General features: G+C 35.9%; 1 protein-coding gene across 1 annotated transcript; it reads right to left on the reverse strand.

Moving 5' to 3' along the window:
- Positions 1-9,968: 9,968 nt before the first annotated feature.
- LOC109425736 (small ribosomal subunit protein eS27) lies at positions 9,969-10,611 on the reverse strand. Its single transcript, XM_019701062.3, has one exon. It carries the CDS (start codon positions 10,465-10,467, stop codon positions 10,213-10,215), a length of 255 nt encoding a protein of 84 aa, XP_019556607.1. The 5' UTR covers positions 10,468-10,611; the 3' UTR covers positions 9,969-10,212.
- Between the last annotated feature and the right edge of the window lie 3,502 nt (positions 10,612-14,113).

A 14,113-nucleotide genomic window follows, 5' to 3' on the forward strand; every position in this document is an offset into this window, starting at 1 on the left:
TTATGCTTCTTCAAAGAAATCTGTTGAGTACGTTGCATAAATCTCACTGAATTGTTAATAACTCAATTGCATATTTTTTTCTTATTCTCTTATACAAGATTAGATTAGATTAGATATAACACGAATTAGTTCAACTAAGCCAATTTTTTTCGAGGTACGTTGAATGTGAATACTTGTAAAACATATTTTATATATCCAACAGTAATACCAAGTCGAGTTATTAACAATTCAGTGAGATTTATGCAACGTACCTAACAGATTTCTTTGAAGAAGCATAATTTTTACTTATTCTTTTATATAACACGAATTAGTTCAACTAAGTGAACTATTTTCGAGGTACGTTGAATGTGAATACTTGTAAAACATATTTTATACATCCAACAATAATACCAAGTCGAGTTATTAACAATTCAGTGAGATTTATGCAACGTACCTAACAGATTTCTCTGAAGAAGCATAATTTTCACTAATTCTCTTATATAACACGAATTAGTTCAACTAAGTGAACCATTTTCGAGGTACGTTGAATGTGAATACTTGTAAAACATATTTTATACATCCAACAATAAAACCAAGTCGAGTTATTAACAATCCAGTGAGATTTCTTCAACGTACCTAACAGATTTCTTTGAAGAAGCATAATTTTCACTTATTCTCTTATATAACACGAATTAGTTCAACTTTTTATATCTATTCGCTAGTTTTATTTTAAAATCAAGATTTAACTAAGATTTACCGATTTACTTTCGGTCGTAGGAGAATTAAAGATGATGTTTCTTGTATAGCTAGTACTACTAAAAGAGATCGAGCCTTCGCTCGAAGCTTTATTTATTCATCATGATCGAGTACATATGTATGTGTGTACAATCAATATTTGATGCTGCAGTTGCAGCTTACCGTTTTCAGGCCGGTATACACAACAGTCCTTTCCCCTTAGAATGAAATGAAAGTATACATTTTAAAACTTATAATACAATCGAGCAAAAACAAAAATAATTTTGAACTGCACACAAGAAATACACAAAATCCGATAGAACAAATTGTCAAGCATTTGCTTCTGATCTTTTTCAAAAATAGTATCACTTTTCGAATAGAACACAATCATTCTCAAAATATTCACACTTCTTTCGAACTTTTGGCCACATAGCTTCAAAATTCGAAGCGACATTTTTATCGCCATAACCTTGCCGGGGTTGTTGCTTGTAGTTGCGCAATGTCTTCCTCGCCATCTCCAAAGTTGTGGTCCTGATTGCGAGACCGGACTTCTCTGTCGAAATTTACGCCAGCTCATCAAGATGACTCCCGTAACAATGTTGAATTCGTCAAACACAGCATCGTTTGCATTCATGATACGAACCCTGAACAGCCCGTCGGCCGTATTAGTTACGTTACACGTCCAACTGGATAAAATAGTACAAAAAAGAGACAAAATATTGAAAAAAAATCTTATTAAGAAATTCGTTAGTTCCACTTGCGCGTTTGGAATGTATTAACATAACACATATAAAAAAATGCCTTTACACACACTAAAACATGGCCTTTGCCTACTCGTTAATGAAGCTATTCAGCTCCTCCGAAACAAAATAAGCAATATAATCCACCAAATAATTAGAACCTTACCACAAACAATAGCTAATTTATCGCACTTTCCTCTAAGTGGTTTGAATAAATTTCACACAGCGTCAGTTTTTCATGCACTTCACTTCAATTGAACTTCTCCAATCGATATTAACACTACACAATTTTGCGTTTGTCCAAATGTTCCATAAAAAAAGATGACAAACAATATGAGTTAACAATAGCTCCCTTTATTGTTGTCGTTGCACTGATCCGGTAGTAGGTATGTATAATTGTCTAAATTCTCACTATCAATTTCTAATGTGGGCAAATTCTTGGACCTTAACTAAGGTCCACACAGTGAGTTGATCGTCCAATCGACCTTGTTCCGAAACGGACGATGGACCAGTCCGTGTCGTAGCAGAGCTTCCTCTTTCTTTATAAATTAGCTGTCGGGAATCACCGGTCACCCTATCAACTCTTATCAGCAACAAAAGCGCTGCACAAATCCTGTCTCTCCCCTACCTTCAATTACACACAATAGAGATAAGTGACATTTCAACACACGTACACTAGCTTGAATTTTTCCATACACAAAAATGCACGCCAATTCAAAGGCTAGTCAGATTGCATATGAAAATATTACCCAATTGATTTGGGTAAAACGGCTAAATTATGATAAAACTAACAACCGGGGTAAGAGTGCATATATTTTCCCTCAAGTTTCACAACTACACCTACAAAAGAGACACGCATACATTTGAACGTGATTACCACTATAGAACGTCTATGATAGCTACAGCAAATGGTGTGATTGGATGTTGTTTGGCACTATACTCACAGATTTATTTTACCTAGTATGGTATATAGTCACCCGACTTGCCGCCAAATTCTCGAGCTTAGCAGGTGATGTTAACTGATTCACGATGGCAGTATTGAAGATAAGGTCCCACTCAGCCTTGTCGAATCAGCCATCAGCCGAGTTTTTTTTTTCATTTGCTTGGGCCACTAATGCACGCAACACGCTCTAATTTTTCTCGTCGCCACTTTTATATCTATTCGCTAGTTTTATTTTAAAATCAAGATTTAACTAAGATTTACTTTCGGTCGTAGGAGAATTAAAGATGATGTTTCTTGTATAGCTAGTACTACTAAAAGAGATCGAGCCTTCGCTCGAAGCTTTATTTATTCATCATGATCGAGTACATATGTATGTGTGTACAATCAATATTTGATGCTGCAGTTGCAGCTTACCGTTTTCAGGCCGGTATACACAACACAACTAAGGTACGTTGAATGTGAATACTTGTTAAACATATTTTATACATCCAACAATAATACCAAGTCGAGTTATTAACAATTCAGTGAGATTTATGCAACGTACCTAACATATTTCTCTGAAAAAGCATAATTTTCTCTTATTCTCTTATATAACACGAATTAGTTCAACTAAGTGAACTATTTTCGAGGTACGTTGAATGTGAATACTTGTAAAACGTATTTTATACATCTAACAATAATACCAAGTCGAGATATTAACAATCCAGTGAGATTTATGCAACGTACCTAACATATTTCTCTGAAGAAGCATAATTTTCTCTTTTTCTCTTATATAACACGAATTAGTTCAACTAAGGTACGTTGAATGTGAATACTTGTAAAACATATTTTATACATCCAACAATAATACCAAGTCGAGTTATTAACAATCCAGTGAGATTTCTTCAACGTACCTAACAGATTTCTCTGAAAAAGCATAATTTTCTCTTATTCTCTTATATAACACGAATTAGTTCAACTAAGTGAACTATTTTCGAGGTACGTTGAATGTGAATACTTGTAAAACATATTTTATACATCCAACAATAATACCAAGTCGAGTTATTAACAATTCAGTGAGATTTATGCAATGTACCTAACATATTTCTCTGAAGAAGCATAATTTTTTCTTATTCTCTTATATAACACGAATTAGTTCAACTAAGTGAACTATTTTCGAGGTACGTTGAATGTGAATACTTGTAAAACATATTTTATACATCTAACAATAATACCAAGTCGAGATATTAACAATCCAGTGAGATTTATGCAACGTACCTAACATATTTCTCTGAAGAAGCATAATTTTCTCTTTTTCTCTTATATAACACGAATTAGTTCAACTAAGGTACGTTGAATGTGAATACTTGTAAAACATATTTTATACATCCAACAATAATACCAAGTCGAGTTATAAACAATTCAGTGAGATTTATGCAACGTACCTAACATATTTCTCTGAAGAAGCATAATTTTTTCTTATTCTCTTATATAACACGAATTAGTTCAACTAAGTGAACTATTTTCGAGGTACGTTGAATGTGAATACTTGTAAAACATATTTTATACATCCAACAATAATACCAAGTCGAGTTATTAACAATTCAGTGAGATTTATGCAACGTACCTAACATATTTCTCTGAAAAAGCATAATTTTCTCTTATTCTCTTATATAACACGAATTAGTTCAACTAAGTGAACTATTTTCGAGGTACGTTGAATGTGAATACTTGTAAAACATATTTTATACATCCAACAATAATACCAAGTCGAGTTATTAACAATTCAGTGAGATTTATGCAACGTACCTAACATATTTCTCTGAAAAAGCATAATTTTCTCTTATTCTCTTATATAACACGAATTAGTTCAACTAAGTGAACTATTTTCGAGGTACGTTGAATGTGAATACTTGTAAAACATATTTTATACATCCAACAATAATACCAAGTCGAGTTATTAACAATTCAGTGAGATTTATGCAATGTACCTAACATATTTCTCTGAAGAAGCATATTTTTTTCTTATTCTCTTATATAACACGAATTAGTTCAACTAAGTGAACTATTTTCGAGGTACGTTGAATGTGAATACTTGTAAAACATATTTTATACATCTAACAATAATACCAAGTCGAGATATTAACAATCCAGTGAGATTTATGCAACGTACCTAACATATTTCTCTGAAGAAGCATAATTTTCTCTTTTTCTCTTATATAACACGAATTAGTTCAACTAAGGTACGTTGAATGTGAATACTTGTAAAACATATTTTATACATCCAACAATAATACCAAGTCGAGTTATTAACAATTCAGTGAGATTTATGCAACGTACCTAACATATTTCTCTGAAGAAGCATAATTTTTTCTTATTCTCTTATATAACACGAATTAGTTCAACTAAGTGAACTATTTTCGAGGTACGTTGAATGTGAATACTTGTAAAACATATTTTATACATCCAACAATAATACCAAGTCGAGTTATTAACAATTCAGTGAGATTTATGCAACGTACCTAACATATTTCTCTGAAGAAGCATAATTTTCACTTATTCTCTTATATAACACGAATTAGTTCAACTAAGTGAACTATTTTCGAGGTACGTTGAATGTGAATACTTGTAAAACCTATTTTATACATCCAACAATAAAACCAAGTCGAGTTATTAACAATCCAGTGAGATTTCTTCAACGTACCTAACAGATTTCTTTGAAGAAGCATAATTTTCTCTTATTCTCTTATATAACACGAACTAGTTCAACTAAGTGAACTATTTTCGAGGTACGTTGAATGTGAATACTTGTAAAACATATTTTATACATCCAACAATAATACCAAGTCGAGTTATTAACAATTCAGTGAGATTTATGCAATGTACCTAACAGATTTTTTTGAAAAAGCATAATTTTCTCTTATTCTCTTATATAACACGAATTAGTTCAACTAAGTGAACTATTTTCGAGGTACGTTGAATGTGAATACTTGTTAAACATATTTTATACATCCAACAATAAAACCAAGTCGAGTTATAAATAATCCAGTGAGATTTCTTCAACGTACCTAACAGATTTCTTTGAAGAAGCGTAATTTTCACTTATTCTCTTATATAACACGAATTAGTTAAACTAAGTCATTTTTTTTCGAGGTGCGTTGAATGTGAATACTTGTAAAACATATTTTATACATCCAACAATAATACCAAGTCGAGTTATTAACAATTCAGTGAGATTTATGCAACGTACCTAACAGATTTCTTTGAAGAAGCATAATTTTCACTTATTCTCTTATATAACACGAATTAGTTCAACTAAGTGAACTATTTTCGAGGTACGTTGAATGTGAATACTTGTTAAACATATTTTATATATCCAACAATAATACCAAGTCGAGTTATTAACAGTTCAGTGAGATTTATGCAACGTACCTAACAGATTTCTCTGAAGAAGCATAATTTTCACTTATTCTCTTATATAACACGAATTAGTTGTTCAACTAAGTGAACTATTTTCGAGGTGCGTTGAATGTGAATACTTGTTAAACATATTTTATACATCCAACAATAATACCAAGTCGAGTTATTAACAATTCAGTGAGATTTATGCAACGTACCTAACAGATTTCTTTGAAGAAGCATAATTTTCACTTATTCTCTTATATAACACGAATTAGTTCAACTAAGTGAACTATTTTCGAGGTACGTTGAATGTGAATACTTGTAAAACATATTTTATACATCTAACAATAATACCAAGTCGAGATATTAACAATCCAGTGAGATTTCTTCAACGTACCTAACCGATTTCTCTGAAAAAGCATAATTTTCTCTTATTCTCTTATATAACACGAATTAGTTCAACTAAGTGAACTATTTTCGAGGTACGTTGAATGTGAATACTTGTAAAACATATTTTATACATCCAACAATAATACCAAGTCGAGTTATTAACAATTCAGTGAGATTTATGCAACGTACCTAACAGATTTCTCTTAAGAAGCATAATTTTCACTTATTCTCTTATATAACACGAATTAGTTCAACTAAGTGAACTATATTCGATGTACGTTGAATGTGAATACTTGCAAAGCATATTTTATACATCTAGCAATGATGCCGGGATGAAATAATATCAGTTAAGTGAGATTTATATTACTTACGAGAAATTTCCAACGAAATTATTCATTTTCGTATTATTTTCATTTTATATTATGTTCAATCAATATGTTATGTTATATTCAGTCAGTTATCTCTTAGATCTGTTTTTGTGTTTTTTCTGTTGCATACATTTAGGCTTTTATTTGCAATGATACATGGTTAGCATACTTTCAGGAGTTTATCAAGTATATTGCTTAAACCTATTAAAAATACGTTTTTTGCCATAAATTAGTCAAACTTGAACTTAAGTATAAACTTTTTTAGGTCAAACATACCTAGAATTTTACAAGGAATGCAATGAAGCTGTTTTATTAAACATATAATGTAATTTGAAAAGTTTTATGTAAGAAAGTATGGGAAATTTTGAGGTACGTTAAAAAAGGAGGTCAGATTCGGAAGGTACGCTGTTGGTACATGCAGAAAACCTTAGCGTCGGAAAGATTCATGGAGATTTTCGAAAAAACCACCATCTATCCAGCAGGACACCTGTTTTCTAAGAATTCGTCAGGTACGTTCAAAATCCCGTTAGGTACGCTATGGTACGCACTTGGTACACTCACTTAACGGTTTTTATTTTTGATTTTATGAAAAGTGTCCTGCCAGCTAGATGGACATCACTTTTCATCAGCTTCCATTCGATATTGTAAAGAAATTTGTCAAACCCTATTTGTCAAAATATAGACAATAATGTAACAAATTGTGTTTCTAATTTCGCTAGTCGTCTTCTGCATATCTGTGATCATCTTAGTCCAAAGTAATATTATATCCATCGTAACCCTTTACAATGTCAACCGTCCTAAGTCCTAACTAAATTCCTGCTTTTTTTGATCAGTGAAATAATACCGTCTAAGATATAAAAACAAAAAAGTTCAGTCAACTGATTTTTGTCAAAAATGAAAATGATAATGATTATTTGTCAACTTTTATAAATTCACAAAACCCATAAAAATAAGAAATACAAATACAAACTCCTATAATCAACAGTTTTATCTTTACCTAATCAGTCCATAATCTTCTAATTGTAATGAATCTAATCTGTAAGGCTGTAAGTCAACTTATCCTAGCGTCCCCTGTCCTGTGTACTAACGAATTCAAGTAACGAATGATGAGTGTAACGCAGAGACCTCCTCTACCCACTCTTGCGTTACGTTAAATTTAACAATTCGACACTGATTTTTCATTTGGGCCTAACTGACATTTTCGAGTTCTCTTCATCGATCCTCTCTTTGTGTTATCACAGAACGTGTATTGAGTTTTCCAAAGATTTTGTGGTTGAAATGCGAAGAAGACGACTACATGTTGCTCTAGAAACAAAAATAATAATGATTTTGTTTGTTTTTATCAAGTTATTAGCGAAAGAGAGAGTCGACGAAGAGAAATCGATCAAGTCAGTTAGGCCCTTATGAAAAATCATTGTCGAATTATTATTAAATTTGAGAAAATTCAAAGAATGCAAAGATTAGGTCTATGCAAGCTGAATTATAATTTGTTTTTGACTTGTGATAAATGCACGACGGATACTCCTTTGGTTCCCATTAGCACTTACGGCGATTCCTTCACTTGCGCTCAACTCGTAAACTAGATATATCTAGCTCAAAGTCCAAGCGGTGGTGAAAGAACTGGCGCTAAAGTGCTAATGGGTTAAGCCCTCCCATCGCGTCAAGATCGAATATCCAGGGGGAGGGCGTTTCGCGAAAGGCAAAAGTTATAATAATAATGAGAATAGTCATAAATAAAAAGAAATAAAATCCAGTGTATTTCCTAAGTGGCTATTCAGAATGGTTCCACGGACATGGATAGCAAATCATTAAATTTTTGTAATGTATCGGATGTGTTTTAAAATCCATTCGTTTATGTAGTGTACTGCTTTCCTGAAGTACCAAAGATGCGCGATCGCGAGTTAATGATTTGCATCCCATCTTCAAGGGATCACTACAAGCTCAACCCATCATTCCAGCTCTTTAGAATATCAGTGTTGATGAGATTTTTCAAATATTACGTAACTTGTATGGGAAAGCTTAGAATTTTTCACACAAAATACAATAAATACTGTTACATAATCTTTCAACGACCCCTTACTTGTTCTCCCAAGAATCCTGCCTCGACCAAGTTGGCAGAACGCTGCCCAAACCCTCTCTGAACTGAAGGGCAGGGTAGTCCGTAAGAGTTAGAGAAATTTCTATCATAATTCTGATCCTGTCAACCTCAGAATTATAGAACCATTTTATAGAGTAACAATAGACTAATTTCAAGATACATATCGATGATACGTTAGGGTCATTTTTTACCCATACTGTGTACTATGCTAGCGAGCTGTTCCCAACGTGATGCTCTGGAAAAATTAATTTTTAGTGTCAAGTTGGGTGGGTACCTTATATTCTTAACATTCATTCAATAGATGATGGTTTTCTGTGGAACTGGTCTTAGATGAGAGGAATCTGGTACATTAGTGATATACATCTATGTAACAGTCTTGTAAATCTTCAGACGATGTAATTAACCTTCATAATGTGCATCATGTTGGGAACAGCTCGCTGATGAAGTGTACGGTTTGGGTCATGAAATGACCTCATTGAAGAAGGATTTATTATAGTTTCCCTAATGAAAATATCCAACTGACCTGATCCTAGGTTTAAAATGTTACCAAAGGGGTGCTGTAACTAATAAAAACTACACTGCCGTTCTACGCCCGATTGTCCCATGTTATATGGGAATCCCATTAGGTTACAGTTAATTGAACCTAATTTTGAAAATTGAAAAAAAAAAAATGGATTTTCCTGATTACTTTTGTATGTCCTCTACAAACGCTATACTCATTTCTAAGAAAAAAGCTTCCCCTGATTTCGGTACGAGTTCAACCGGTATGGCTAGCCTGCTGGCTGTGCCCTACGGACACAGTAAATAAGCTTTTGGAATAAGGCCCGATTTCTTCACCTCGGCTTAACCGGTAAGCCAGGCTCACCCATATAGTTAAACCTAGTTTAACACTTAAGCCATGGTGAAGAAATTGGCCCTAAAAGCATTGATTTTGTGTTACTGCCAATCAATTTCACAATGTTTGGCAAGATAGATAAATAGTGAATGTATACTCAACACTGAATCGCCAACATTCATGGAACCACAGGACTTAATCACGTACTGCAATGTTATGAAATTATCCATTTCATGTAGATTCACGTTTAATCCGAAGCGATGTGCGTATTCCCCGCAACCGGTGGCATCCAACCCAAACAAGTTCCAGTTCAAAACACACCATCTTCTTGCACAATCACAACAAATTGCCGTGTCGACCAACACAAACTCGAATGGGAAGAAGCGGAACGCCCTCCCAGCTGCACCTCCTGCGCTGTCAGCCGAACCACCTTTGCTTCTTCTTCCGCTCCTGGGATTGTGATATCGCACATAACCTCAATTCAGCTCACTCGAAAGCGTTTCTGTGGCTCCTCCGTTTCCAAAATCTTCCTTTATTCCTTCGATTTCAGCGATTCCGATTACATATGCTATAAACCAACAAAATTATTCATTAAAAATCACCTTTTTCACTGCACTTCACACGTCGGATTCAACCGCGACGACGATGAAAATCCTTCGCACGGGCGCAGCAAACTCTTATCCTCTAGGACGAACAGTCTCGTCGGAATAGCGGCAGATTCCAGATCATTCGGCACCTTAAATTTAGTAGGGCTTCTTGCGGAACGAGCATCCCTCCGTGAGCCGGGCCTTTCCACCCGTGGGCTGGCACAGGATCGTCGAACAACCGGTGCAAACTACGACGCTCTGGGCATGGCTGAACACGGTCGTGATTTTGTAGCATCCGGGGCACTTGACGTCCATGAAGTACGAGTTCGGATGGGGCACCAGGCGCTTCAGCTTATGCTTGCGCTTCTCCTCGGCCGGAAGCGGGTGCAGGAAATCCTTGGCGAGCGGCATTCTGATTCGTTTGTTTTCTACACTTGCAGCGAAACACGTGTTTTGGAGGCTTGAGGAAAAATTCACTCAACTTTTAAATGGTTATACGAGCTTTCGCTGTACGTACTTCACTGTACGACGTATAATCCGGGACTAAGGAAGAGTCGAGGGTTGATTTTTCGCAGGTTAGTTTACGTGGCGCGAAACGAGTCATCTCGCTCTGTCCGCCGCTTTAACATATGCCACTCTGTTGCCGGCTCTTTTCCACACTACGGTTGATCTCACGGACACCAGTGCAAAAATCCCGGAATTTCACTCACATCAGCACACATTTTGTGACGTTTTGGAGCAAAGTCACTCAAATGTTTGAGAGCAAGGTACATTCGTAAAACTGACAGACAGCGTTACGTAACGTAATTGATTTTCTAGCAATAAAAAATGTCGGAACTTCCACAAATAATTCAAAAATTGCAATAAATAACTACATTTTTTCCACCAAAAAAAGTTTAAATTTTCCATAAATAAGTCTGATTTTTCCATAAATAATTTAAAAATTCCCAATTGAAAAACATCAAAAAAGCAATTGAAAATTTAGCAATAAATACGAAACAATGAGTAAAGTAAAAGTTTCGGCCGAGCCATGCGGTGAAGCCGCATAAAGGATTGAGGAACTGAGGCGGCAGAAGGCCGCCGAAGTTTCCGAAATCCAACGCGCCGTGACTGCGTCGATTCGGATCCAAGCAATCCACAGATCCAAGTATTTGCCCGGTAGAATGCGAACAGAGATGTTATCCCTTTTTAAAGTCCGACGAGCGTTAGCGAGTTCGGACAGCAAGCGATTGTCTGTTAAATTGCACACATAGTTTCAGTCTTTCTATCATAATAGTTCTGTAATGTAGTATGTTCGAAATTTTTTGTTCGGAAATTCCTCCCGGATTTTTTTCAAGAATTATTCCAGGTATTCCTCCTGGCATTCCTCTAGGATTTCATTCAGGAATTTCTCCAGGGACTTCTGCCAGAGTTCTACCAAGAATTCCTCCAGGAATTACCCCAGGTATTTCCACAGGAATTCCTCCAGGAATTTATTCAAGAATGGATCCAGGAATTCTTCCATGAATTCCTACTAAAATTCTTCCAGGGTTTCCCCCAAGAATTAATCCAGGAATTTCTTCTCTATAGGGTTTCCTCTATACATTCCTCCAGGATTTATTTCAAGGACCCCTCCAGAAATTCCACCGATGATTCCTGCAGTAATTTCTCCAGAAAATCCTTCTGGGATTCCTCCTGGAATTCCTCCAGAAATTCCTCTGGAAATTCCTCCTGGAACTCCACCAGAAATTCCTTTCTGAATTCCTCTAAACATTTCTCCAGGAATTCCTTCAGAAATTGCTCCATGGATTCCTTACAGAATTCCTCTAGAGATTCTTCCAGGAATTCATTCAGGGTACTCATTTGGGGATTCCTCCTAGTGTTCTTCCATGAATAGTTCCACGGAATTTCCCCAAGATTTCCCATAGAAATTTGTCCCGGAATTCCTCCTGAGGTTCCTCCAGAAATTGTTTCAGGGAATCCTCCAGGTTTCTTTCCAAGAATTTCCTCAGGGATTCTTCCAAGTAATTCTCTAAAAATTCCTCTATGGATGCCTCCAGGAATTCCTCAAGAGGATTCTTAAGAATTACCCCAAGAATTCCTTCAGAAATTACTACCTCAAGAATTCCTCCTGAAATTCCTCCAAAAATTCCTCTGGGAATTCCTCTAGAATTTTCTCTTGGAATTTTTTCAGAAATTTCTCTTGGAATTTGTTCACAAATTTCTCTTGGAATTTCTTCAGGAATTTCCCTTAGAATTTCTTCAGGAATTCCTCCAGATGTTGCTTCCAGAATTTCTCTCGAGATTCCTCCAGGAATTCTTCCAGGGATAGTTCCACGGAATTTCCCTAAAAATTCCTTTACAAATTTATCCTGGAATTCTTCCTGGGATTCATCAAGGAATATGTCCAGAACTTCCTGCAGGAATTTGTCCAGAACTTTCCAGGCATTCCTCCTGAGGCTCCTCCAGAAATTGCTTCAGGGATTCCTCCAGGGATTTTTCCATGGATTTTCCCAGGGATTCTTCCAAGAATTTCTCTAAGGATTCCTCTAGGAATTTTTCAAGAGGTTTCTTCAGAAATTTCTCCTGGGAGTTTCTCCATGGACTCATCCCGTGAATTCTCTAGGGATTCATCTAGAGATTGCTGCGGTAGTTAATCTAGAGGTCCCTCTTAGAATTCTTCTAAAACCTCCACCAGGAATTCATCTAGGAATTTATCTAGAGATTGCTCCAGGCATTAGTCCAGGAATTTCTTCAGGAATTCTTCAAGGAAATTCTTCAGGGTTTCCTCCAGGGATTTATTAAGGATTTTTTTTGAAAGATTCCTCCAGGAATTGATACAGGCATGTCTCCAGGAATTTATCCGGGGGTTTCTCCAGGCATTCCTCCAGAAGCACCTACAGAGATTTCTATAGGGATACCTCCAGGCATTTCTCCAGGATTCCTTCAAAAATTACTATCGCAATTTCTCCAAGAATTTATCTAGAAAATCCTCCAGGGATTCATTAAGAAATCTCCCCAAGAATTCCTTCCGGAGTTAATCCAAGAATTATTCTCATAATTCTTCCTGGGATTCCTGCATGAGTTACTCTTGAGATTTCTCTAGGAATTCCTTCAAATATTTTATCAGGAATCCTCCAGGAAATCCCCAAGGGATTCTTTTAAAAATTTCCCTAGAAATTCTTTTCGGAATTTATTCCAGAATTATTGTAGGTATTCCTCCTGGTATTCTTCCAGGGTTTCATCCAAGCGTTTCTCCAGGGACTCCTCTAGGAGTTCTACCACGAATTTCACCAGGAATTACCCCAGGTATTTCTTCAGGAATACCTCCGGGAATTTATTCAGGAATGGATCTAGGAATTCCTCCAGGAATTTCTTCGGAAATTCGTGCAGCAATTCCTTAAGAAATTCTTCCAGGAATTCCTCCAGAAATCCTTCCAGGGTTTCCTCCAAGAATTGATCCAGGAATTTTCTCTAGGGTTTCCTCTCCACATTCCTCCAGGAATTATTTCATGGATTCCTCCAGAAATTCCACCGATGATTCCTGTAGTAATTCTTCCAGAAATTGCTTCTGAAATTGCTCCTGGAATTCCTCCAGAAATTGCTCTGGAAATTTCTCCTGGAACTCCACCAGAAATTCCTCTCAGAATTCCTCTAGAAATTTCTCCAGGAATTTCTTCAGAAATTTATCCACGGATTCCTTCCAGAGCTGCTCTAGAGATTCTTCCAGGAATTCATTGAAGGGTTCCTCAAAGAATTGATAAAGGGATTCCTCCTAGAATTCTTCCATGAATAGTTCCATGGAATTTCCCCAAGATTTCCTATAGAGATTTGTCCAGGAATTCCTGCTGGGATTCCGCCTGGAACTTGTCCGGAAGTTCCTCCAGGAATTTCTCCTGAGGTTCCTCCAGGGTTCTTTCCAAGAATTTCTCTAAGAATTTTTCCAGGAATTCCTCCAGAGATTTCTTCAGAAATACCCTAGGAATTCCTTTAGAAAATCCTCCAGGAATTCATATAGGAACTCCTTCAGGAATTCCCATAGGAATTCCTTCAGATATTACTACTACTGGGGCTCCTT

This window comes from Aedes albopictus, chromosome 2 (assembly GCF_035046485.1).
Source record: "Aedes albopictus strain Foshan chromosome 2, AalbF5, whole genome shotgun sequence".
NCBI lineage: Eukaryota > Metazoa > Arthropoda > Insecta > Diptera > Culicidae > Aedes > Aedes albopictus.

What these genes read in the sequence shown, in the direction of transcription:
- LOC109425736 (XM_019701062.3), bottom strand. Translation starts at nt 10,467, where the DNA reads ATGCCGCTCGCCAAGGATTTCCTGCACCCGCTTCCGGCCGAGGAGAAG.